This window comes from Halichoeres trimaculatus, unplaced genomic scaffold, assembly GCF_033239565.1.
Source record: "Halichoeres trimaculatus isolate MK-OKI-2021-1 unplaced genomic scaffold, fHalTri1.1 fHalTri1_scaffold_8, whole genome shotgun sequence".
NCBI classification, from domain to species: domain Eukaryota; kingdom Metazoa; phylum Chordata; class Actinopteri; order Labriformes; family Labridae; genus Halichoeres; species Halichoeres trimaculatus.
In genome coordinates this window covers 25,276,778-25,302,693 of record NW_027437186.1, presented here as the reverse complement: position 1 = coordinate 25,302,693, position 25,916 = coordinate 25,276,778, and the positions used below count along the sequence as shown (strand labels likewise).

General features: G+C 38.9%; 1 protein-coding gene across 1 annotated transcript; it reads right to left on the bottom strand.

Moving 5' to 3' along the window:
• Positions 1-261: 261 nt before the first annotated feature.
• Positions 262-24,645, bottom strand: LOC141795412 (phosphatidylcholine:ceramide cholinephosphotransferase 1-like). Its single transcript, XM_074676268.1, has 6 exons — positions 24,515-24,645; positions 6,361-7,248; positions 6,149-6,266; positions 4,300-4,453; positions 3,376-3,542; positions 262-2,702 (listed from the first exon to the last, which is right to left on the bottom strand). Exons 2-6 carry the CDS (start codon positions 6,969-6,971, stop codon positions 2,526-2,528), a joined length of 1,227 nt encoding a protein of 408 aa, XP_074532369.1. The 5' UTR covers positions 6,972-7,248; positions 24,515-24,645; the 3' UTR covers positions 262-2,525.
• Between the last annotated feature and the right edge of the window lie 1,271 nt (positions 24,646-25,916).

The following is a 25,916-nucleotide window of genomic DNA, read 5'->3' as shown; positions in this document are numbered from 1 at the left end:
CAAACAGTAAATAAGAATGTCATAAGTCCCTACATGAATTAAATCATTACCTCTGAAAGGCTTACGTTTGATCAGGAGCACAAAGACACATAACCCCCACTCTACTGGACGTTTATTGTGACTCAATGTCTCCCTCTGCTGGCCGTTTGTGGCCCTGCAATGACATCATATTTTGGCACAATGAAAACATGATGCAAGAAAAACAGACTGGAGACATGTTCATGAAGACAGAGTCTCAGAGTAAACCAGGTACATTATAGTAAAATGTTTTATTCAAAAGTGTCCCAAGTAGAATCCTTTATCATATCTTACAAACATCTGGTATACGCACAAAAAGGGACAAAGAGGGTGAGGAGTTTAAAGAGAAACAAAGAGGATAACAAAGTTTCATTTCTTACACACAAAAACAACTGCTTGGCAAACTAGAGGACAAACAATAACTCCAACCTTCATAGTTATCAAAGCCCTCGTACATTATAAGAGAACCATTGCTTCAAACACGGACACAAATCAAACATTTGGCTGTGGTTAAGGAACCGGCTGTGCTCTTAAAAACTGTCGAGGTGAAATGATTGGACAATGCTACAGGAAGGAAGGTGAACCTGTGCTGCTATTCATCTTAAACATTAAGACTCATGTTGGCTTTAAATGCATTCGATTTACACATTTACATTACACTTCTGTTATTTTCTCACCTTCTCCTTTTCAAGATATAAGAAATTAATTACATTGTCATTATTGTTATATATTTATTTCCATTATTTTTCATTTTGGAATATGTATCATCTGAAGCATAGTGCAGTTTTCATTTAATCTTTCTGCTGTCTTTGAAATTAAAGTTTCACATTGAGCTCAGTCTTTCCCTATAGATAACCTTGTGCAATACTCATTCTTTAAACTTTCAGTCATAGTTATACAAAGAAAACAAAGCCAAAAAACAAGAACAATACAAATGCATTTCACATTCATGGAAATCAATGGTATCCATATCTCACCAGCTCTGTGCATCATGCCTCACCTTGTTCCCATTAACAAGTCCCATGCTAAATGTTGCTACTCCTACAGAGAAGATCATTGTGGTGTTTGCACTTAAGGAGGAAATGTAGAGGAGATGTCCTCAAACTGTAACGTAGCAGCTTGATTAAGTACAAGAAAAAAGCCAAACAAAGCACATACAGATTCATGATAGACATGCTCAGAAACTCTGACCAAAGCTTCTGTTTTCACAACTTTGACATTCCCTTTACCTAAAGGAAGTGTCACATTTCCCTCGAGTTCTTCCCCACTAACATACAGACACAAGACAAAGACAGTAATGAATATAATGAGGATTTCAAATTGTTGGGAACAAGAGCGTCAGAGCTCATTATCTCCTGAGTGAGATGCAGCAATGATGCACAAGAGTGTAAGGTCCAGTTTAACTCAGCCACAGAGATTTCTGATCTGATCTGCAGATGATGTTGTGGGGAAAAGTAAAACTCGCAGACACAGAACATGGCTGGTGTTAGTTAACGACTGATTGGTAGAAATGAAATGGTACAGACATAAAAAGTAGGATTAACAGTCCTTATTTATCTGTTAAAACAGTATTAACCAGCTACACCCAAGCTGACATCATAAAGCATCAAAAATGAACAGACTGGACATTTCACTCACTGCATCTAATCCCGGGAAAACCAATTTGACTGGTAAGGCTGGCTTAGTTGTTTTTACATTCATGGGAACAAGACTGATAACCAAGTACCACCTCATACCACAGCGTGTTCACAGCCATGGCACAGAGACACAAGACACGTAGTACTTGAACTGTTTTACAATCAAGCTAAGGAAGGCACTGGATTCATGTTTCACCACATTAGGTTCTGATGCTCTCAGTCATCCATCTTGAAAAAGGTAAAAATCTAAAAATCTTTTCTTGGACATCATTTGTTTCTTGAAAAATAAAGTTGACATACTTAAAAAAACTATTTTTTGCACCTTTGACTCATTTTAGCAAGGGCGATTTTACAAAAAGTAATCGCTATAGAAAAAAAAAGAAAAAGAAAAAATGCTTATGGCATTTTGGTTATCAAATATTTGATTGACACTGTTTGCACTAAAAAATTGGAAAACATGAAGACATTAACTATGGTTTTGTGCAGAGAGAGAAAAGGAGAAAAATTAGCCTTTTTAGGCCACAAAAATGTTAAATTTGGAGATTTATTGAAATGCTTTTTGACTCTGCTGAAAAAAAACAGAAACTGGTTTAAAGAAAAAGACAAGAAAAAAAATAAATTAGTGCTCTTTGTTAAAGAAAACTACCAGAAGGGGAAAAGGATGAGGAAAACAAAAATAATATTCTTATATATGTACATACATGGAGAAAAAAATAATAGGTGGGTCACAGTGCTACCCAAGTGGACAGGGGTGTGTCTGTTACCAGAGGTGAAAGGACAGCGCTACATCTGACAGTGCCATCTTCACTGCGGTAAAAACAGCACTTATGGAAGTCTAAGTCCTCGCCTGTCAGCTGACATGATGAGTGGTCACTGGATGTCCAGTCGGCTGTACTTCACGCCACGGTTCCACTGCAACGCTCGCCACGACAACGGCAGCTGATAGTTACGAGGGACCGTGCCATTAACGTTCTCCTCAAAATATTGGAACAGTCTGTACCACCACACCCGGGAGAAAGGATTACTCTGTGATGTCTCCTTCAGTGACTGAAAGACAAAATGCAAGAGGTGCAAGAGGGATTATGAAATGTTAAAACAAGTTATCCCTATGATGTTCCCTATTGTTTAAACCTGCTGTGAATACTGTCAATGACAGAGGAAGCTCACGTTTTTACTCTCTGCTTATCCCGTAAACACATGTTCCTTACAAATGTAGCCCCATTTAAGAGGGAGATAAACAAGCTTTCCAACAGTTGTTGCCAAGGAGAATTACAAAAAAAAAAATTGACCAAACACAAATTTACTTACTTTGTGATGAGTTTAGAAATAAAAATGTTGAATCAGATGTTGTACTTAATAAACAATTTATAGCAATGAAGGAAATACTTGAGAAAAACACTCTTGGGGTTGAACTAAGTGATGTAGCCAGAAAGTAAGCTATCAGAACATCAAAGGCTGAACGAGCAATATAAACGTTTTCGTAAATAGTAATATTTTCATAGTAAAACTAATGTCAATTTAAACTTATCTAGTCAACACCATTGGCAAAATGGCTCTTGACACGTGTCTCTAATTGGAAAACACACTGTTTACACTTTAAGTAACCAGAAACTAAATACAGGTTCTATTCTACAAAGTAACTAGCACCAGTTTTTATCATGGGTAAATGAAGTATGTGGAGCAGAGAAATAAAAAGTTTACAGCATTTTCTCACACTCACCTGCTGGTTGGCCATTGTGTGGTACCACCAAAAGAGGCGTGTTGTGATAAAATATGCAACCACCACATCCACAGTGTAGTGGTCATGGGCCAGGAGGATGCAGAAAATCCCCACAGCGCTTAAGCTCCAGGAGAACCAGTGGTACCACCAGAACCGCTTGGGGGAATCTGCGAATGTGTAAATGAGACACAGATTAAGCCAAGTGTTCAGATATTAAGGAAAACTACATAAGCCATCAGAGCACCGAGGCTTAACCAAGTGGTAGGAAAAAATCAGAAGCCTCAAAAGTTCAAAGATCAGGACAACAGTATTATTCATGTTGTTCTCTTTTTCCCCACTAGATGTCCCTGCTTTTCAAGTGGAAAACAGTTGATGTACCATGTGAGTCAGCAAAGGAAGAACCCTTGACACAAAGACAGCTGGAGAAATGTACCAAATATTCAAAAGTCAAGCAAACAGCGAAGATTTCATAACGTGTGACCCTTGTGCTCAGTAAAAAGACAAAGGGGCTTTATCAATCAAGTAATGAGATGATGGAAATGTTTGCTGAGGCGCACGTCATATGATTGTGTAACAGAGTAATGCTTTTACACGCTTACATTAACGTGTTATCTTACATGTGACTGGAAAGCAAAAAAAAACGTTTCCTCTGCATTTCCTGTGTGTCTACATTTCCTGAGTCTATAAAGGGGTGTGTTGTGATGGCACACACAGTGCCACTTCATCAGGAGGGCACAGATGGAAGTGAAAGCTGTGGTGTGAGTGCTTCTGTCATTTGTGAAATCCAGCATACGTTGCCATAATAAACGGTTTGTGAAATACATCTGCGGCCAGTTAATAACCATAAAATCAGTCAGACATGAGGCTCAGAGGCAAACTCTTCTTTCATTCTCAAACAAATTTCAAAGACAGAGTGTGACTTACACTCCTTGATGAAGAGGTACGTTAGGGTTAGCATGACTGTGTGTCCGCTGTACAGATAATCTCCACACATGGTGTGTGAACCTGTGATGGAAAGACCCCCACCAGCAATCATCTTCATTATTCTCCTGGTCTGTGCCTCCCAGTTCCCGAGCAGCTGAAAGAAACACGAGCATTACATAATGCAGATAAGAAATACAAGTACAATGACTGATAACACTGGCTGGAGCTGAGATTGATTTAAAGCCCCATATCCCTTCTAAATGGCTTTTCCATTTCTTCAGAGATCATTTTACATCACTCTTTTGATCAAACTGTAAGATTCTAAACTCATTTCAAGCTGAAAAACAAGATTACCAATATCCTTGCATAAGAAATTATGTATATTTTCATTTAGTTAATCATATTAAATAGCTGTATTTTTAAAAAATACTTTGAATGCAAAAGTAATCAGCAGTCAGATGAGTAGAATAAAAAAAAAGGATTCTTATGGTTGTTTGGGAGCGTTCAGTGCCAAAGTGTCTCATGTGCTCAGATGGAAAACTTTTTCCTTGAGTAGAATCATTTTCAATCAAACTATTAGATAAGCTTTTATATAAATTTACTTTAATCCTGTTCAGAGCAGAGAGAAAGTTTTATTCTAACGTTTTGACCTTAGTGGTAGACGAGGTCTTTCTTTTACTTTGGTCTGGGTTTTTCTTGATCTTTGATATCTTGTCTTATCATAACATGTTGCTACATAAGTATTAAAGCAGCATTTTAATAAGTGGAGGTAGGGTGTCTCCTAAGCCCTTGGTTTGTTTCTTTTTTTTTTACCTTAACAGCCAAACTTATGCTGACTTAATGCTAGAGGTACATTTCAAGTAAAAAATACTATTCAATAGTCACTGCTTACTATTCACTGATTATAAGAATAGTTCAGGAGAGAGGTGGCTGTGACTGTGCAAAGTTATTGTACGCTAGTAAAAGATGATATGGTTGCTAGTAAAACAGGATATGATTGGGGTATATGATCTTGTTTTACAGAGCTTTGATGTGTTTCTCCACTTCTAAATCTAACAGTGCCACGCTGAGTATAACCAGCAACTGGCACTTGTGCTTTCTCATGGTTTATGCAAGTTTTCTTATTAAATGTCCAAAAACAAATAGCTTTCGAATTACCACAGTCTGTATCACATTACAACCAGCAGCTGCTCATTTTTTTATTATCATCAACTATTATTTCTATATTCCAAAATCACGACTTACAAATGTTTTGTAATTTAATTTTATTTCATTTTTGCAAATATTTAATTCATTTTTTTGCAATTTATTTGCACTGCTCACTAAAAATCAATTCAATTCAATTTATTTTGTATATTTGCACATAATATTATTCTAATTTCTGTTTTTCTTGATTATTTCTTTATATTAAATGGTTGCTATTCATTGTAGACATCAAAGAGAATTTCATAGTACAGAGAAACAGGTGCGCATGACAATAAACACTGAATTAAATGTAACACAGGCTGTAGCCATTCATCTTATTTTTCAATCTCTTACCAAAAATTACTAATAAGATAGATGGGATGAGCCAGATGCAAGGACTCACCTGATCATAACTCACAGTAAAGCAAATATAAATCAGCTATATGCAAAAGGATTAATGCAACATTTTCTGATGGGGATTATAAAGCATGATGCAAAATCTGTAGTTCATATATCTCATGCCCCAGGAGCACTTGAAGGTTTTTAGCTCCCAAAATACTGTGGGTTTTTTTTTTGGTACCAAAAGTAGTTCAGTTCAGAAATAAGATACAAAAGCCTTTCGTAATCATCCAGTAGCGAGTGAATGACAGTGTGCTTGTTTTACCTTTGGAGAGCATTTGAAGTGCATCCCAGGAACAGGCAGAGTGGTGATGTACATAGTAATACACCGGTACAGATAGAGTGTGCCCACAATGAAGAAGAAGCGCCTGCCTATGATTGACCTGGATACAAAGAAACACAAATAGAAACATGTTTTTACTAAGCCGGATTTCAGATTCTAATCTCCACATTTTGAATGAACTAACTTGGTTGTACCTGTGTTTTAGCAGCATCCACTGTATGAGCCAAAGCGCCACTAGCAGCATGCCGTTAATCTCGCAGATGGAGAAGGCCCACTCCACTCTGTTGAACAAGTCAAAGAACTTATCTGGCAGCGGTGGGGTGTGCTCTTTTGGTGGTACTCTCTCATGAACCACTGAAATGACCACAGTGGTTGTGACAAAGCACACCACTGCGTACACAAATGCTATGCCCGTCTTTCCCCACTCAGGGGGGAATGAGGAGCGTGCAGTCTCCATTGGGATGGGGATGTGGACCATCTCCTTCCTGAAGTCTTTCATCCCTACTGTGCCATTCCTCTGAGGCTTGATGGTCCCATTGGGAAGTCCGCCAACGTGCCCGTTTGCATGGCCGTTTTTATGAGCCTCAATATGATTCTCTATGCGCAGCGTCTCCAGTCGCTCCAACAGTTGCTGCCCACCATCAGATGACACCAGGGAGAGGGGAGGCTCCTGGAAATCTGCCTCTGAGAGCCTGAGCAGAGCGGGACCTCCTGTCTCACGTAGGGCATCTATGTACTCCGGCATCCCCTCTTTGCTCAGCCAGTCAGAGACGTCCCCTGCTGACCACAGTGCCACCTTCTTCATGTTGGCTGGTGGACAATGTGGAGGATAAGGAGGGTCCTCAGACTAGCAGGGAAGGTCACAGGAGGTTCTCTGATCTATGGGGCCGCGATGAGTCCTCTCCCGTTTTGGCACATGGTGTTTCCTGCACCCAGAGGGAGCCCCGCCTCCTCTTGAAGCGTTGTGTGAGACGGAGGGCAGCAGGGTGAATCAGGGTCAGGGCTGATAGATAGAAAGTGAACCACAAAGATCTTTTATGAGCTTTCTTCACCTCATCAGCTTTTCCCCACGCTGTGTCCCCCTGTGAAAAGAAAAAAAGACATGAATCAGAATCTAGTGATGACTCTTGTATCCACTCCTTCAGATCCTGTGTTCAGTCATGGACCGGATGACTGGTCAGACCTGGAAACTGGTACTCCAGAGAGAATACAAGAGCACCATGAGTCACAGGTTGTTTTGAAAACTCTGACTCATTTAAAATTAAGAAGTAAACCACTTCAGCTCCACTTCACAACCATGAAACATTAAATTAATAATTCAAATCATTCAAAAGCTCTTATAATAACTGTTTGAATCTGCACGGTTCTACACTTTGAGCCTCGCAGCGGGGAAATGTTTTTGTACATCTGTGACCACATCCTGAGCTGATTTTTCACATGATGTTTTATACATGACCCTCTTTTCCACTGAGTACTGCATAAGTGCTACTTTTCAACTAACCACTATTATTAGGAAACACTTTAACAGAAGTGAAGGCAGGAGAAATGATGGATAGGAGAGGGGAAAGAGGACATGTATAACAGGGCAGTGATCAATCATTCATTGAGATGATGAACAGAGAGGTCGGAATCATGAATCTTCTTTTTACAGTTTGATTGAGAGTCTGTCACCTCAGCTCAACACGTGACTCTGGTTAGCTGAATAAATTATCACTCAAAGCAGAGAAATACACAAGAGACATTCCTGAGTACAGTCAAACCAGCTTTTAAACTCAAACTTTGTCTTTCACAGTGTGTTTCTCTCAGTCGAGCTTCAGACAACAGTCACAATGAGATGAACCCACACATCTGCTCCATATCATGTGCTTGTTTACACAGTGCGATGTCGGCGGTGGACACAGGGTGGCCCTGCTTATGTTGAGGGAGGAGGGAGTGAGGTACATCAGAGGGCATGTCTGATCTACTGCATGCATACAGGGAAAGAGGGAGTCAAGAGGGGGAAACGCTGCAAGGAGGAAATCATAAATCAGAGTGAAGGTCAGCACTGAGCAGCGAGACAGCCCCACCCCTGTGAAGAGGGCAATCAGCCAGCAGTCAGGCTCAGACACAGCCAGGCCAGCTCAGCGAGCAGGCCAAAAAGCTGGTTGGCAGGACAACAAACTGCACATCAGTACCTCATCTCCTCTCCCCTCAGCTGAGCTCACTGGCCGGCTCATTTAGGACAGAACAACAGGGCCAAAAACTGGGGCGACGACAACTCCCACAAACACACGGCACCACATTTATTCCTGTCATGCTCTGAACAATTTGACCTTATGACCCCTGGCTGAACACACACAAACAAATAAGCGAGCGTGAAAGTGCTCTTTGGACTAGCTAAGCTAATGGTGCAAAGGAGAACTGCTCTGTGTCCAGTGGAGAGGAAAAAAAGAGGTATTGCATCAGAGGGTTAACGGTGCACCGTTCAGACACTTCAGAGATTAGCTGTCACTGAGTCAGCTTTGTGCTGGGGACCTTTGGTCTATGAATCAGCTTACAGCAAGCTCTATGAGGAAATAATCTCACTCAACTTAACTGGCAACGGGAAAAACAAGCTAATCCTGAAACCAATCTTTGTTTAAGAAATAAATGATGAATATGAGGCTGCGGTGAATGTCAAAACTAGCTGTTTTCTGAGGTGGTGTTTGTTGGGTGTTTGCTGAAGCTGCATGCAAATTAAAGTGGAGTGATACAAGTATCCTGAGTGAGCACTTAGGTCGACACAAGCTGTAACCTGAGCCTCAGAATCTGCATTTACATGGTGTTTGGTACAACCCCACCCCATGTAAACAAATCCGTGATGAGAACCAGGGGCTAAACAGATAAGAATCAGACAGGGGTGCCTGGGTCTGACACAGAGACAGAGAAATGTCTAGAAACACCTCAGGCTTATGTCAGGACTTTAAAGATTAAAAAACACAGAAGCAGCTGTCTCAACACAGACTTTTAATCTTGATAGCCTTTTGTTTTCTTTTAGTTACAATAAAGAAATTTTTGGCTCCAAAAGCACAACAACACTGATAGTTACTTTCAGAGCTGAGGTGTGTGCTTATCGAGCACGGACTGCCATTGTTGTGTGTTTATACATTGTTGGCCGCCTTGTACTTACAGAACTGACATCATTGATTCAAGGATGTTTGAAGCGTTTGAGGAAGTGACTTTTTTTTTAAACAATACCACAATAGTTCACGAGATTTACACTCAGCGCTGCACGCACACAGGAGAGAACAGAGCAGAGGTCTTTGGGGTTTGAAGAATGATAGAAGCTTTAGCAGATTGAACTTTGAGTCAGCTCGTAAAGCAAGCAGCACAGAGTTCACACTTAGCATAGTGATAAATCAACCCATCGAGGTGTTATCACACAGAGAAACACACACACTGGAGGTACATTCAACAACGCCTGTTTTGCTTTCATTTCAAACACTGCTTTGAAGAGCAAAGAAAGTTTTTTCCTTTCATTAAATGGTGCAAATTATGTTCACTGTTGCTTGAAAACTGCCTCTCTTTGAATGTCTATGCATTGTGCTTTACCTGAAAATCTAACAATCTACTACATGCTTTCAGTGCACTACTGCTAACGTTTAGTGCAGTTACAAAATGTTGCACTGTTTAACACAGGCATGGGCAAACTATGGCCCGGGGGCCACATGCGGCCCGTTAAACGTTTTATTCCGGCCTGCCGAACTTGGAAAAAATTAAATGAATAAACCTTGTTAATGTTTTATTTTCCCTGCAATTCTGATGTTTTCTATACAGAGAGCTCACATTTAATATCAAAATATCACACAAACAGTTTTGACACAATCTTTTATTATTTTTTTGTTTTTTCATTTTTAAAACCAGGACAGAAAAAACACGTTTTTCTGTAATTCTGTTTTTCTGTTTTGGTTTTAAAACAGAAAACGAAAAAAACAAGTCAGTTTTTTCGTTTTTTAGATTTTGTTTTGAAACAGAATAACGAAAGAACGAACCATACACGGATTAAAAATCCCATTATAATTCCATTCTCTCATATTCTAATTTTAATTTCAAAACGAAATCAAAACAGCGAAAAATAGACTGTTACGTGTTTTCTCATTTTTGATTTGAAAACGAAAAATTGAATAACAAGTCGTTATCCGTTTTCCGATTTTGGATTCTAAAACGGGATATGGAATGAACAAATGATACCCTGATAGTTACCAAAGCACTCCATCCATCTGCTCCTGGTCTGGCCCCTTTGTCAAATGTTAGAACCCATTGTGGCCCACAAATCAAAAAGTTTGCCCACCCCTGGTTTAACCCTTTGAATTTCATGTGAAATTGATGCAACCAGATTGAAGGAGTGTGTTCACAAGTCTAAAGGAACTTAATCAACAGGTTTATGATTGTTATTTTACCAGCACCTATCTTTGAGCCTCTTATAACCAATACTAATGCAGCGTAGTTTCATTCATCATCTCCCTGCTCCATGTTTTAACAGCTTGTGTGAATTGTCAGCACGTGAGTGGTTTACTTTAAAGTGAGACCACACCCAGAACTTTGACAATGCTCACTCCTGAGATGAGGCTAAACAACTCTGTTGTTTCTTCTAAGACTTCAGCCTATAATAAGCTGCATTCATAGGTTTTTCTGTACCACAGTAACATGTGCAGATTTAGTCACTTTGAGAAATGCTGAACAATTATGAGATTTTCACTTCATGAAATCTGTGATGGTGAAGTATTGCAAAAGTTCCACTGGCTCATTTTCCTTTCAGAGGAAGTAGAGAACAGCGGTTTTGGGTGGAGTATTACTTTAAAAGTCTCTCTCAAGGCTTCTTCAGTGGTGAGATTATTGAAGCAAGCTCCAAGTAAAAAAAAAAAAAAGCCTTGTGGGTTTTCTGGTGCACAAACAAAATTTTGTTTATTGAGTGCACCCTGAGGTGTACCAAATGTAGACATGTCTTTCTTAATACAATAAAAATGATAAAAACTATTTCATCATCCTCTTTTTTTGGTTCCAGTCTTTTTTTCTTCTTGTCTTTGCTGGCAGGCCTTTCACTGTTTTGTGTGTAGTGTCAACAGCTTGTATACATCAGTCCAAAAGGGCCTCTAGGGAGGAACAAAGCTGGAGCCCATATACAAAAAAAGCTTCATAACAATACCAGAGGTTTGTGACTCTTCACGGGCTCTTTAAGCTGCATTCAGTGCTAATGAAGTGTTCAAAAAGAGAAATATGTTTCATATTTGCAACCACATCCGTCCACTTTTTGTGCCACGTTTGAGTAATGCCATTGTGAACTGGTTGTATCTGATGTTTAGTCTACACATCCTTCTAAAAACAGCTTTGTGATATTGTAATATTTAGAGTAGAGCTAAAAATGATTCCTCGAATGATTCGAGGTACTCGATTACAAAAAATACTCGAGTAATTTTCTCCACCTCGAGGAATCGTTTAATTTAAAAAAAGATCAAAGAGTGGTATTTCAAATAGAGCTGAGGCCATATTAAGCGAGTTTTCAGACCCCTCAAGCTACCTCTTATACAAAATAGCAACCAGCAACAAATCTAGTTTATTTTCCAGAGTTTGGAGACTAATGGGTCATTTTACAAAACGGGTGCCATTTGGGTCAGCAACATTTGATGAGATGTACAAAGCATAAAAAATGTGTCAAAGTATGTTTACAAATTTTGGAGCTACCAAAGCAAGTGCTCTTATTGACATGCTGTATCAGAAAATTCTATTTCTTAAAGAGAAAAATTTTCATTTGAAAAATAGCTGCTCTTTAACTAAACAAAATGTATTTTATCTGATTACTTGATTAATCAATGGGATTTTCAGTAGAATACTCAAATACCAAAAATATTCGACAGCTGCAGCCCTAATTTAGAGAAATGCAAGACACAGTTTTGTTTACATTTGGCAGAAACACAAGAATCATAAAGAAACAAGAGGAAGAGAGAAGTTTTGTAGAAGAAAAACCTTGACAAATGGAGAATCATACAAGAGTTTTAATTCTTTGATTGCTTCATGAGCAACATTTCTAAATATTTTCATTTCTACACAATAACCACACCGGACACAAATAGTGAGGGAAACATCACTATCATAGACAATCGGGCCTCCACAGGCATCCTGCAGCTGCCGCACCATTCAAAGATAGACCAGAGCTGAAACCTCAGAGGCAAAGGTCAGACCTTTGATGGATTTCATGTCATCATGTCCTCACAAGTTGTGTTTCCATGCTTCTTTCTGGCACACAACCAACAGAACAATGTAGAAGAAAATCAGCTTTACTTCATTTAAAGTGGAAAGTATCATACTTGAGAGAAATATTACTTGGACTACACTCCTCCCTCGTGGAATAAATCTTTCCTCTCAGAAGTTTGCTGGAGCCGGTTGGGAAGGGGAGCTCGATGAAGCAGTACGTGACATCACCAGTAAAAGATCCCACCCAAGTGTGCAATATGTCAGGCTGACACAAACATAAACACACCATCTTTAGGCAGCCAAGAGTGGCAGTGAATAACTCCTTTACAAAGGGCTTCACAGAAACTTGGAGTGCGAACACAGTCCAACTTTAACGCCCCTGTTTAAGTTTACTCTATAAGGTCTTTTACATGGACAAACTATTATAAGTCATTCTGATCTACTTTACAGTTTCCCTCTTTAAAGAAACTCCTCTAAGCTTTAGAAATGCCTGTTGGGAATTTAAGCCTTGTACTAAGAAAGCACCTGTACTTTGCCTGAATTCCTTCTCTGTCTTTCATCGACTCCACAGCATTGGCCTCAGAGGGGAGGAAAATTGTTTCTCTGACCTGTCCTCACCTTCTGTCTTCTAGTTTCCCCCTCTTCCTTCATTCATGTCCCTGCCAGTGTGACCAGGAACCTGCTCCTGTTGACTGTACTTTCACACTCAGATAAGTTTCCTGTAGTTCATTTCACTGTGTGTGTGTATGGTTGATTTCTGGCCACTACAACACTTGTAACTCGTGAGATTAAAATCTCCAGGTGAAAAGAATAGCTTTCGTCAAACTGGCAGCAGTACAGATACATGGATGCGGATAAGATGTTAGCACAGATAAGTACAGCCCAGAGACCGTAAACACAGGACAGGCATGCAGACATGTCCACCTGAGGCATGTTACTTTTAGCCTTGGCAGTTTTAACTTGTCATCTGGAGTAAATAGCTCATTTCTAACAAATGCAGGGAACAGGGGAATCACTGAACACCCAGCTCTTGCAGTCGTCATAATAAGGACTTTTCAAAACAACAACATGCCCGTGCTTGAGCTGGGTGCTGAAACAAATCTCAAACTATTCCAGAGTTTTCATGAAGGAGGATCTCAGAGTAGAGTCATCAGCTTGTAAAAGTAACCCTTTTAAGTGGTGGAAAATATAATCAAGGAAGTATTTTACTGAGAGAATTAAAAGTCATTTGTTAAGTTGCATAATACATGCATGCATGCTGGGAGTAGAGTGTGGTTTAAAAAAGAAGAAGAAGAAATTGCAACAGAAACAACATTTTGCTGATAGCACTGATTGGAAAAAAAAGTTGCATTTGTCTCACTAAATTCAATTTAGCAAATAAGCGTTACTGGGTCACTCAATATGTGACATGATATAGAAGCTGCCATCAATTGCCACAGTCGATCATATGCTCCCCTCCTGTTAGGTCAGTCAGACAAACCCTCGAATAACTGTCGTCAAAGGAATGCTTTATTTGCCATCTCTCTGGATTAGGTCCTAAGGGTGTTGTCCATGGTTTTCTACAGATTTTTAAAAAGAGAAGTATCCATTTACAGGTCTTTCTTTGTCCAGACAAACCAACAATGGATGAACACATACTCTCACCTGTATCTCTTTACGCTTTGAATACTAACGCCCCACTGGAATACAATACAACGCCAATATTTACTCTGCTGGGGCCAGCCTGGTTAAAGTGACGGATATGTGGTTAAAAATTAACTGTGAATAGTCCAGCAGTTGATTAAACAGTAGTTCAGGCCAGTCGTTACAACGGGTTAATATACTTCTACCAAGCTTTATGAAGTATGACTTATCTCGCTTGTTCCTGGAAACTGGAAGGTCATAATCAGAAAGCTTGGCTCAAATCCTGTAAGCAGCAGGCGTAATGAGCGATTAACTTTTCATATGCCCAGCTGCCAGCAGCGCAAAGTTTCATAGTTGAACTATCTGGGAGGGCCGGGACAATGTTTCACCACTGTTTTGCTTCAGTGGACACAGAAGGGATAAATAATATGCTTGGAATGTGCAGCATTTTGGAGATTCAAGGATCAGCTCACCCAACTCAAAAACATAGAGATACTGTCACCTTTACGTGACGTGTTTTAGAGATGTCTGCCAAAGACAGAATACACTGACCACAAGTTTGTTAGCGCCACTGTAACGATGGGAAGAATTTTTTGAGCGCCCATAATTAAAGCTTCAAGAAATTTAAGCAGACAGTAAAAGTGCCTGGGAAAAAAATTCCCTGTTAAAGCTCGTCTGCTGTTAAAACAACGTCTCAAGACAGACCACATTTTGATTGACATTCCCCTGGCTCTGCACACAACGCTGGGTAAACTGTATGTTTGAGTCTCATGAGTCAGAATCAGAGGAGGAAGCAAATGCTCAAACATTTGAAAATGTCCATTTTAATTGTCAATAAAGAGAGAGTCACAAGATGCTTTGCTTTATCAGCAGTTTGCATTAAAATGAAATGATAGCTGAAGCGCTGTGGTTTTAAATGCTACAAATGCAGTGCTGAACCAACTAGTCTTGAAGATCTTTGCCAAACCATGCATAAAAATGTTTTCTGACCACACCCAAAAACTCCCATGTTGGCCTTTCAATCACACTGGCATCCAACCCAGCCCTCACCCACCTTGAGCAAGCACCAGGGAACATCTGAACTGCAAACAACAAGTAGACACTTGGAGCAGAAGTTGGCACACTGATGAACAGTCTGCTGCTACTGGACAGGCCAAAAAAGTAAGGACAAATTCAAAAAATGATTTAGATATTTAAGCATAACCAAACACAAGTCAAACCCAATTAAAGAACAGCTCAGAGATTCTAAAAAAGACAATATTTTGTGACATTGGTTCTGGTGCTAACTTTGGTAGTTGCTGGCTTTGTTCCTTTCCCTGACTCTTTGCCACATAGTAAATACTTTTTTTGCTCATTTCTAGTTTTTAAGACCACTCATCACTCAAAAATGGTCGATGTTGACCAAGGTTATAATGGTTAACTAAAACAAAACTAAAAACGAAAACTAAAATTTAAAATACATTGCAGTTAACTCAAACAAATAAAAACTAGAAAAGAAAACAAAAACGATGAGTAAACTAAAACTTTATCTTGTGTTCACAAAACTAACTGAAACTAACTAAAATTATACAGAAAATGCCCTTAGTTTTAGTTTCTGACAATATTAACAGCCTTTAGAATTTAAATCAATCCGACACATTTTCCCAACCAATGTTACGACAGTTTTAGGCAGTTGTTAGTGCCATATGGCACCATCATAGCGACGTACTGGGTAGTGCTTGTTTACAAAACGTAGTGGAGCAATGAATCAGAGCATCTGTAATAGTTTAATTGCATGTGAGTCTGCCTTTAACTGTATTTAAGTCTGCCTTTCTTGTTACAGAGTCCAAGTTTCTAAATATTTAAGCTCATATTATATTGTTTTATATAGTTTTTGTTTAAATTATTTTTATGTAATTTAGGTTAAAATTATTTTTATATAATTTATTTTTATATTTTTTATATTAAATTTATATAATTTTTTTTTTTTTGTTTTAAAGGCAGCTGCAGCCAGGTCAGAATCAGCATTAACTGAGCAGTGAGCACTATGTTGGACTGGAAAATAAACAGTATTACAAAATATTCACTCTGGCCTTTTTGAATCCTGCACCTAGTTAATAAGGTATGAAAAACTTAAACTAAACTAAAACTAAACTAAAACTAAGCCTTGTTGCAAAAATCAAAACTAAATAAAAGCCAGAATGCCTGCTCTAAAACTAATTAAAACTAAACTGTAATGGAAAAAAAAATCAAAACTAACTAAAACTAAACTATAATGACAAATCCAAAACTATTATAACCTTGGTGTTGACCTGAAGACGATAGAGGCAGCCTTTCTGCGAGCTGCTGTTTATTTTGTTTCTCTAAATGGAGAGTTTAGCTTTTTTCTGAAATAGTATGCAACGATAAGTATTAGGTCGTCTATACAAATTCACATAGTGCTGACAAACAGTGGGAACAATTTGGGGTTTATTTTCTTCCTCAAAAGGACTTCAGAATGTGCTGACATGCAGGGATCAAACCCCCATCCTTGTGATTGAGAGACAACTGACTCTACCACTGAGTCACACATGTTCTCCTCCACTCCCTCCTCCTCTCATCTCTGCTCTCTTTAGCTCTCCTATCCTCTAAAGCCAAAATGACCCCTACTAAATCTAAAAGACAATATTTCAAATGAAGTGGAAGCTTATTTCTAATACTTTTCAGATCCCTTCTTTAAAGAACATAAGACCCAAAGGAACACAGACAGAAAGCTGATTAGATTTTGGTTTCAAGAGGGTTTAGAACTAAAATTGAAAAACAATGGCTGTAACTACACAGCATCTGTAAATTTAATAAAGTCCATCTTCTCGTTGACTTCAAATTGATGGAATATAAACATTGCTTCTACTCCTTGATGATTGAAACTTTACTTCTACACTTTGACTGCCCAGAGAGTGTTTTTAATAGCACATCCATCTTGAGCTACAGATTGCTTTCACAAAGGAAGGGAGCCAAGGAACAACGTGTAATAGAGGCTGATTAATATATCAGACCATTTGATAAACACAAGCCACAAGCAAACACAATCAAATCCAGGAGAACAGTTCAAGGGGACAACTTAGTACCCTGTCATAGCAGATACAGTCACAAAACAGGCTCCTTTCAAAAAACATGTCAGAACAGCCCTTAAAACAAACAAACTAATGAGGGAAAAGCTGCAAAAATCTTAACACAGTCACACAAACTAGTGAAGGAGAGAAAAATATGAGGGAGGTGGCCTTGAGAAAGTACATTTACTATGAATTAAATCCACAGCAGTGAGGTCAGGTATTTATTTTAGTCAGTGAATAATCGATCTGTTAGCCCTACCAGCTGGCAACAGAAGCTCCAACACGTGTGTTACGTAACATCCTCCTACTACTGCCTGGGAATACTGCTCTTCAGTTGTCAGATAACTAGACTACACTTGTAGTTGGAAATTCAAAATGTTCCCAGAACACAATGGGGTTATACAAATTACTCCCTTTTTCTAGTGTGGGTTGTTTCAAACAAAGTGTATCCAAGGCTTCTTTACTGGAGGTGTTGGTTTTGTTTGGATTGTGCACTGAATTAACAATATTCAGAAGGTGTGGAATGAATTTATGCAACAATCCAGGCCTCAAAACATACCTTAAAAGCTTTTGCCTGGCTGGAAACCCGACAGTTATGATTTCTAATGTTAGTCATGGCATAGTTTGCATATTTGTGATAGCATTCAGGAAGTACGCTTGTTTGAGTTTAAGAGTTTCAAAGACCTCTGTCTCATCAACATGATAAATAGTTTCCATAAAAACCTGTAAAAAAATGTAGAATTTCTTTTTTTACTCCATTGAGGGTTATTGTTCCACTACAGGCAGCTGAGGTTACACTTTGGCCCTTTTCAGAATGACTACTGTCATGAAATCATCTACACTTTTTTTCAGGAAAATCATTGCTAATTTTCAAGAAGCTGTGGTAAGAATAACATTTCAAATATTACCATTTTACTCAAAATAAGTATTTTCTGAATTTGGAGAATACACACTTACTTAAAACACTTACTAAAAAGCTGTCAAAGCCTCTCAGTTCATCAAATGTGATATAAAAAAATGTCATAAGTGAAATGATCGAGCAATATTTTTGTGGACTTTGTTGAAAGGGTTAATTAACATCCCAGTTCCAAACAATTGGAATTTTCTGGCAATTGTTTTGATGGCTCAGGCCAAACAGGCAACATCCGGTTTAGAAATTGCAAAAATTGCAAAAAGCTACAGTTTACTGAGTATCCACTGGAGGCTAGCTGCTGAAAGACTGGTACCCACATACACCATCAGCCAAAAAACAGACTTTTACAGCATTAAAAAACATATAACAGCTTGGGTCTAAACCGCTAATTTCTTTATCCACAAACTCCAAACAATTCATTCATTATTTCATTACTCTGCATCAGGAACAAACTGGTGACGCAGATGAGACTATATTCATATTTTAAACAGTCCATGGTCAAGCTTTGAAGAGTTAAGAGTTAGCATAGGCTAAAATAAAGCATAACTAATCAATCCAAGCTCATTTTGGAAAAAAAAAACATTTCCAGCTAAGCAGCCAATATCATCCCAGATTCTTCAATTGTATTGCTATTTATGTCTGGATGCAGGTTTTACATCCATTTTTGATGACGTTCCTAAACAGGTTGTGCATAGGTTGTCAGGCTTTTTATTTGTTAATAATTGGTAACAGAAACATTGTGGCTATTACAACGAGCTTTGTTTACCAGTTTTCAGTTTGAGACTATACACCTTCATCCTGTAACAAATCACCCTACATCACTGAAATTGAAAACAGTTCTGTAATCACTTGATCTTCACGCAGCACACTGCAAATGTTCTGTTAATTATCAGAGCTCCATGTTTGTCAGAAGGTAAAGATGAGACAGACCATAAAGCGCTGATTGCTCTTACAGAGGTCCCAGAGGAGTCGAGCTGAATGGCACAAACACCTCTGTACTGCTAGCTGCTGTCTGCTAATGAGGAAACCACCTGTGGTTTTATGAGTCACTTATCTGGATGTCAGACCTTCACAGCCCCAGAGGAACCAACACACGACTTGTCAGGCCTCTTGGTTCAACTGCATGGCTGCAGGCGCATCAGAAATTATATCTAAGATAACTCACTGGGGAGGTTTTGGTCAACGGGGAGTAATTAGTATGTGGCACAGCTTTCGACCTGTCTTTTCATTTATCAGCTACACGAACCGCAGATGATGGTGTCAACAAGACAGACAAGTTGGTAGACCGGTGATGACTCTGCATGTTAAAAAGGGACATGAAATTTCATGAGTGTGGTTTTGTTTGTTAACTTTGCGGTTTGGCAACTCAGGAGCTTTGGTTGAGATTAAGAGCTAGGGGCAGCAATTTAATAAGTGTCTTAATTTATCTTCTTTACACACACATTAAAAATCAGGTCTTACCTGCTCCATCTATTCTAATAAACATCTGACATAACTTCAAGATTTTCAACTGGCCTGTGTGATGACATTTCTTAGGCCAGATCATGGTCTGACCCTGACTTTCTCATGCAGTCCATGTTCCTGGTCACTTAACAGGCAGTTCACACACAGCTGCCCCCTCTAACCACAAAGTTTTAACAAACAGAGGGATTATAGGGAGGAAACAATGGTTATACCCAGTAACCACAGAGAAAGTTAACACTGTACATCAGCTTTGTCACTTGTGTTGTAGTAATGACTGTTTCTATGAACATAAAAACTTTGATATTTTGAGTTCTGGAAATAAAAAGACGTGTACAGAATTTAATTTGGCACCACCTTTAATGGCAACTATTTGAGGGATTACCAAGGGGAGAATAAAGACAAACACTGCATTAGTCACTGTGTATTTGTAAGTAAAAACAGTATTAAAGGGACAGTTCAGTTTTTTTGAAGTGGGGTTGTATGAGCTCTATGTGACCACTAAGGACATTAGATACAGTAGAAAGGTGTCTCCTCTCCCTCAGTAAGACACAGACTGTAATCGCTGGTGACGGCGCTAACAGGGAAATACCGTATCGGATTCAAAGGCTATTTTCTCTGCCTACAAGAACTAAAATCAAAAAGTAATACCACAGTTTAAGAGAATGCTACATAGAATAATTTTTAAGTGCATGAAGTCTTCAGAAATATAAACATTTATGTCTGTAACCGGCACCTGAAGCATAGCTTGTTTACATTCCCTACAGCTGAAAGGAGGAGGGGGGGCGGAGCACACTAGCGCTGCGCGGATGACCAGTTAGTTAGTTTAGGATAAATGTTTATATTTCCGAAGACTTAATGCACTTAAAAATTATTCTTTGTAGCGTACTCTTAAACTGTGGTATTACTTATTGATTTTAGTTCTTGTAGGCAGAGAAAATAGCCTTTGAATCCGGTATGGTATTTCCCTGTTAGCGACTATTTCCTCGTCACCAGCGATTACAGTCTGTGTCTTAGTGAGGGAGAGGAGACAACTTTCTACTGTATCTAATGTCCTTAGTGGTCACATAGAGCTCATACAACTCCACTTCAAAAAAACTGAACTGTCCCTTTAATAGGCTGAGTGTCTGAAGCTGTGCTTGGAGGAAAACTTGGAAATAACAGATTAAAGTACCAGAGGAAACTATGAATATCCTCATAAAATAAATGGAAAAGTTTGCAAGACGCAGAGAGAGATTTGTTACTTCCTGAAACACAGGAAGGTACTTGTCAGATGTGGTGCCTTGAAAAATATTCAAATGTTTCACTATTATTTCAAATATCCAGTCTTCTTAGCCCACATTCGAGCCTTCATAAAGGACGGAAGCTCCCTTTTCCAGGTGAATCCTTCCAGTATTCCTGTTGTTGTAATGTTTCACTTATTCTTACTATAACACACCACAACCTAAAACAAAATCTTCAGAGTGCACATCTCAGCCTTTTAGGAGGATAAAGAAGTCCTTTATATCTCTTTTAAAAAGTTAATTTATTGTGCATATGTACATAATTAGATTTGAATACTCAAATTGAAATACAGTTACAAACATTTGGCAATTAAAATAGGCTAAAATGTAGTTTAAAAAAAATAAGCATGAGCAGTGATAAAGTTACTAAGCTAATTCAGTCTGACCTGAAAACCCTACTTTGTCCTTTCACCCTGCTCTTGTTTCTCATGTTTCCTTCTCAAAGTCCATTCAGACCATAGTTTTAAGCTGTTTCCACAAAGAGAACTCTGCACAGGCCCACTGTGACATCCTGACACTCGGATCGTGGTACGTGTTCTGTCACTTGCTAATAGTTGTACACACATTCTGAAGGGCTAAATGACCAACCCTTATAGAAACTGGACACACTATACCCAATGCAAAGGGGAGAGGCATCAGGGCAGAAGGGGAGGGGGTTAAGATTGAACCCTTGTGTTCAATTAACCGCATTTTCAAAGAACACCCTGTGAAACCTGATCAACACATAGAAAGCAGCAGAAAAGGAGATTTCATGGAACAGGTCAAGACAGACACTTCCTCATCTCAGGTGTATGCGCGCAAGACAACGAGACAGAGCTATCAACATGCAGGATGACATTGGAGCAGCTTGTATCACTTAAAATTCCTTTCAGATACTCCTGCTCCACACCCATGTCCACATGCTTATCAGTTCTGCTTTTCTGCATCCAATGGTTTGATTTCAGCCCAAACATAGTTGTGCTTTCTCTCTATCAAACTGTGCCACATTCATTCATTTACTCATTCAAAAGTCTCTGACTTCTTGGCTTATTAATATAGAGCACTAAAAGTATGATGACATTAGACTGCTTAAACACAGCCTGACTGTCCAAAGAGGATGATTAAACATCTTCCACTGTGGCATAATTGACCATCTGAAAACATAAAATTGGGTACATCCAAGTGCTTCTAGCCTAGATTTGAAAAAAGCAGGATAGGCCACAGGAAACTGGGACATCATGTGAGTGGCAATTTAACTTCATGTGTTTCTAATTATGTCCCTAATAAGATTAAAGCCAGTACATATTGTTGCTCTGGGGGCAAGGCCGATAGTGGAAATCCAATGATAAATGGCACCATCAATGTACCACCACAGGCTGGAGTAACAAACAGGCCAAAGTTGTCGGCTTGTGTTTTCCACATAATCATTTGATGCCATTTCAGACTGTTTCAACACATACTGAGAAGAGACAACCCATCAAAAAATGTGGGTTAAGGGTGTATTTCCAAAAGACCGACAAATGAAGTAACATTTGGTCCCAAAAACAGATTTTCTTCAGGTTTGTCAGGCAAACAACAGGATCCTGCACTTAATGCAAAATTTGTTTTACATGGCAGAAGGGTTGGGCAAAGCCTTCTCACTCAGCATTCAAGGATGTGAAGGAGTAACATCACAATGCACAATTATATCAGTGTTTGAGGGCCTATTTGTTATTCACTCAAAGTGAAAGTTAGTTATGCTGCAAAGGCCAGAAATCAAGCCTGTAAATGACCAAAAGAAGGAGGAGGAGGAGGGGCGTGATTAATGTGTTTCTTTTACTTTTCCACACTCTATTTATGTCACCGAAAGCATTCATGAATCAAACATATTCAATTCATTTACTTTCCTTTTTCTATTGGTCAGTCTGCTTCTGTAACCCTCCCCTTAGTTTATATAAATCGTATATGTTACCCTTCTAAGTGTCTCTTCGCTTCCTTCAAAATCAAGATGAGAAATTTGACCACCTTGCCACCAACACTGGTTACTAAGAAGTATAAATAGCATTTGGAAGAATGATAAAAACAGTTAGATAAGGCAGGAGTTCTGACTGAGTCATATCCAGTAAAGCTGAGCTGATTTCATTTATGATCTTGTCATTGGGGATTCTGAAGTAACAGAAAGCATCCCTGAATAGGCAGGAGTGGTTCTCCCCTCAGAGTAATGTACAGCTTTTATTCATTGTCAGGAGAAATGCTGCTTTAATTGACATAAGTTACTTTTTCCATGACACACAAATATGCTATGGCCAATAGGACTGGTTTTCAGTTAGGACACTTTTCCGAGGTAAATCATGGCAGCATCACTGACAGAAAACTCATTGTTTCCACTTGTTGATACTCTAACATGCTTTGCTTAAGCAATGAGGCTTGCTCTGCAACTGGGCTGTGTGCAGTGCCAACAAAAAACCCATTGACTCTCTTTAACATTTTGGCCTCTTTTGACACTCACTGCAGTCAGTGTTTATGTCTGTGAAAAGTTGCTTTCTCACCAGATCCACTGCACAGACATCTCCCTGTTTGTTTCAATCACTGTCTCTCTTAGCTCATCTGTCAGTGCTGGGAGTTTACTGTGGGCTTTGCAGATGCAGGGTAAGCAGCACAGTAGAAATTCATGTGATAAATAAAGACCTATGACTCATTTGATAGATAAATGTCAAATTAACCATTCACTTAAATAGTAAATCATATTCTATTTTTCATACTTTGGATTCTTGAGTAACTTTTCCATCTTGGTTAGCACTTAGCCACTCAATGGTCCCTGCTTAAAAAGGCAAATGTGTCTTTTTCCAGCGACACAGCTATTCAAACACACACAAGATAAAGTTTGTCCCAAAAGGGGAAGTGACATTTCTGCGGAAAACGAGGCTAAACTGAGCCCTCCGTCCCGCCCTCTTCTTTGGTGAATAAACGAAGAAAAACAGATCACCAATGTGACCCTGCCAACAAAAGCATAGCAAAAAACAAATGTTTGACTACAGATATTGCACTGAGTTAATATTTACAGAGACGAAGAGAGTAAGATCATATGGGGATACATTTGGCTATCCACTATTGTAACGTTCATAAGACACACCTGGAAAATAGCATTATACTAAACCCATGGCTGACACAGGTGGTTTAACAAACTAAAACAGTTTCATTCACAACAAGGCCTCGACAGTCACAGTAAAGTGTGGCTTAAGAGCTTACAGTCTGACCACCTAAAAATAGATAGCAAGCTGGCGTCTTCAGTATTTTAGCTAGCTAGCTTGTTGGCTAAAAGAAGCCCAAACTGGGCTGGGGTCGTGTTTTCTTCGCGCGAATTGGTGTAACTGCTAGCTTTAAGGTTGGGGCGATTCCACTTCGCTTCGTGTTGTCAACACTTGAATACAAAGCAGCATACCAGAAAATGAACACAGCTCTGACTAAGTGTAGCTTCCCTGCCAATCACGTTGGATCAGGATTAACGATAAGGGGGATGTTTATCGTCAACAGACACAGCGTTTTAACACAAGGCCACTGGGCAGTTTAGTTCGCTTACGCTGTAAATAATATGATAATAAGGGGAGATCGGGTCTGTAAAATAACGCATACCAGGAGACACCACATAACGTAACAATGTAACGGTGTGGAGTTTGAGCTAACGTTACAGCAGGACCAACAGATACCTCACCGCGGCTTGTATCCAGCGTTAACGTTAAACAAAACATCACCACAAAGGGCAAACGAGGCCTCTAGCCCTCTTCGCCTGTAACAAAGGACTAATGCGTTAAACATGTGTGTTTATTACCTTATCGTCGAAATGTTGAAGGACTTCTGTTAGTGGTGGTTATCGCCGCAATGTGGCAAGAATCCCTCTGTGAGTCTGTCCGGTGTTTTCATGGGAGGCGGTTTGTGACTGGAGAAGCGGGGAGTTCCCTTCACGACGTCACACGTGCTACCTTTGGGTACAACCAGAAAAGCCGTACATTCTAATTCCCACCCGACACATTTCTGAATAAGAACTCCTGCCAGGGCATAAACTCGTATTTCATGATGAAAAACACCCACACGACCCTTTCATCCAGAGCCGTAATTTATAACAATTTGGTTGTAAAAAAAAAAAAAGTCCCCTTCAGCCTATAATTACATTTTGACAACTCTGATGCCGGAGCATAGAGAGAGCATGTGAATGCAGCAAATGTGACAACTACGCAGAAAATGCAGCGTTGGAGTAGCACGAGCTAACCTCTCAATGCCTTCTCTGAAGCCACCTATTGGTGAAGGCTTGAAAATAAGTAAATGTGAAAAGGGGGAAGCATGAATGACTGAGATAAGACCATAAATTCATTTTATATATTCAAAATGAATTAAGATTAAAAAAATGAATAAAAATAAAAATCACAACATCATTAAACTCCCAGAATCCAGCGAGACTTACACATTATGTAGTAAATATTGAAATGGTAGGAATGGAGCTCATTTAAACAAATATTCCAAAGCAAAATTTCAACCAAGTAATCAACATTATTTTCTATGCCAAACAATCTTTTACTGTAAAATTATTTCAGACAATTACTATTAAACCAGTGAAATGAGAAGCAAATAAAATGCTAAGACTTTTTTGTTGAGAAATAATAATTAAAAAAAATAAACTCATTAGGGATGTGGGAGAAATTTTCAAAAAAATATTGTAGCTTCTTTGATGTTACATATGAGTCTATACTTCTTGAAAAGGCTGGATAATCCAGTTGCCATACCACTGATACCAACTGAGTACATTGTCTTCTATTTTCATGTACTGTTCTTAAATCACATACCCCCTTTGACTGATATATGACTCAATCACAGATCAGCACCTGATCTCTTTTATTCATCTCTTATGGTGTTATCAGTTTAACCTGAAATTGTTTGTCCCAGACCTGTAGAGGTGTTAAGATAACATGAAAACTCAAAAACCCAGCACAGGCTCTCCCCTACTGTCTGAGGAAAGCCTTCAGAATGAGAGGGGAAACTCAAATAACTGATTGCTGCTGATTGTCTCATTTGTTTGAGTGTTTTTTTTTTTCTTTCCTTTTTTTTTCTTTTCTTTTTTAGCTCAGTCAGATAACTTGTATTATTTTCAGTCTGCTTCAAAACCACTTAAAACATCTGGTCATAGATTCAGTGCTTTATGGTTCATGTTTAGACATGAATTGAGAACTACACCTGAA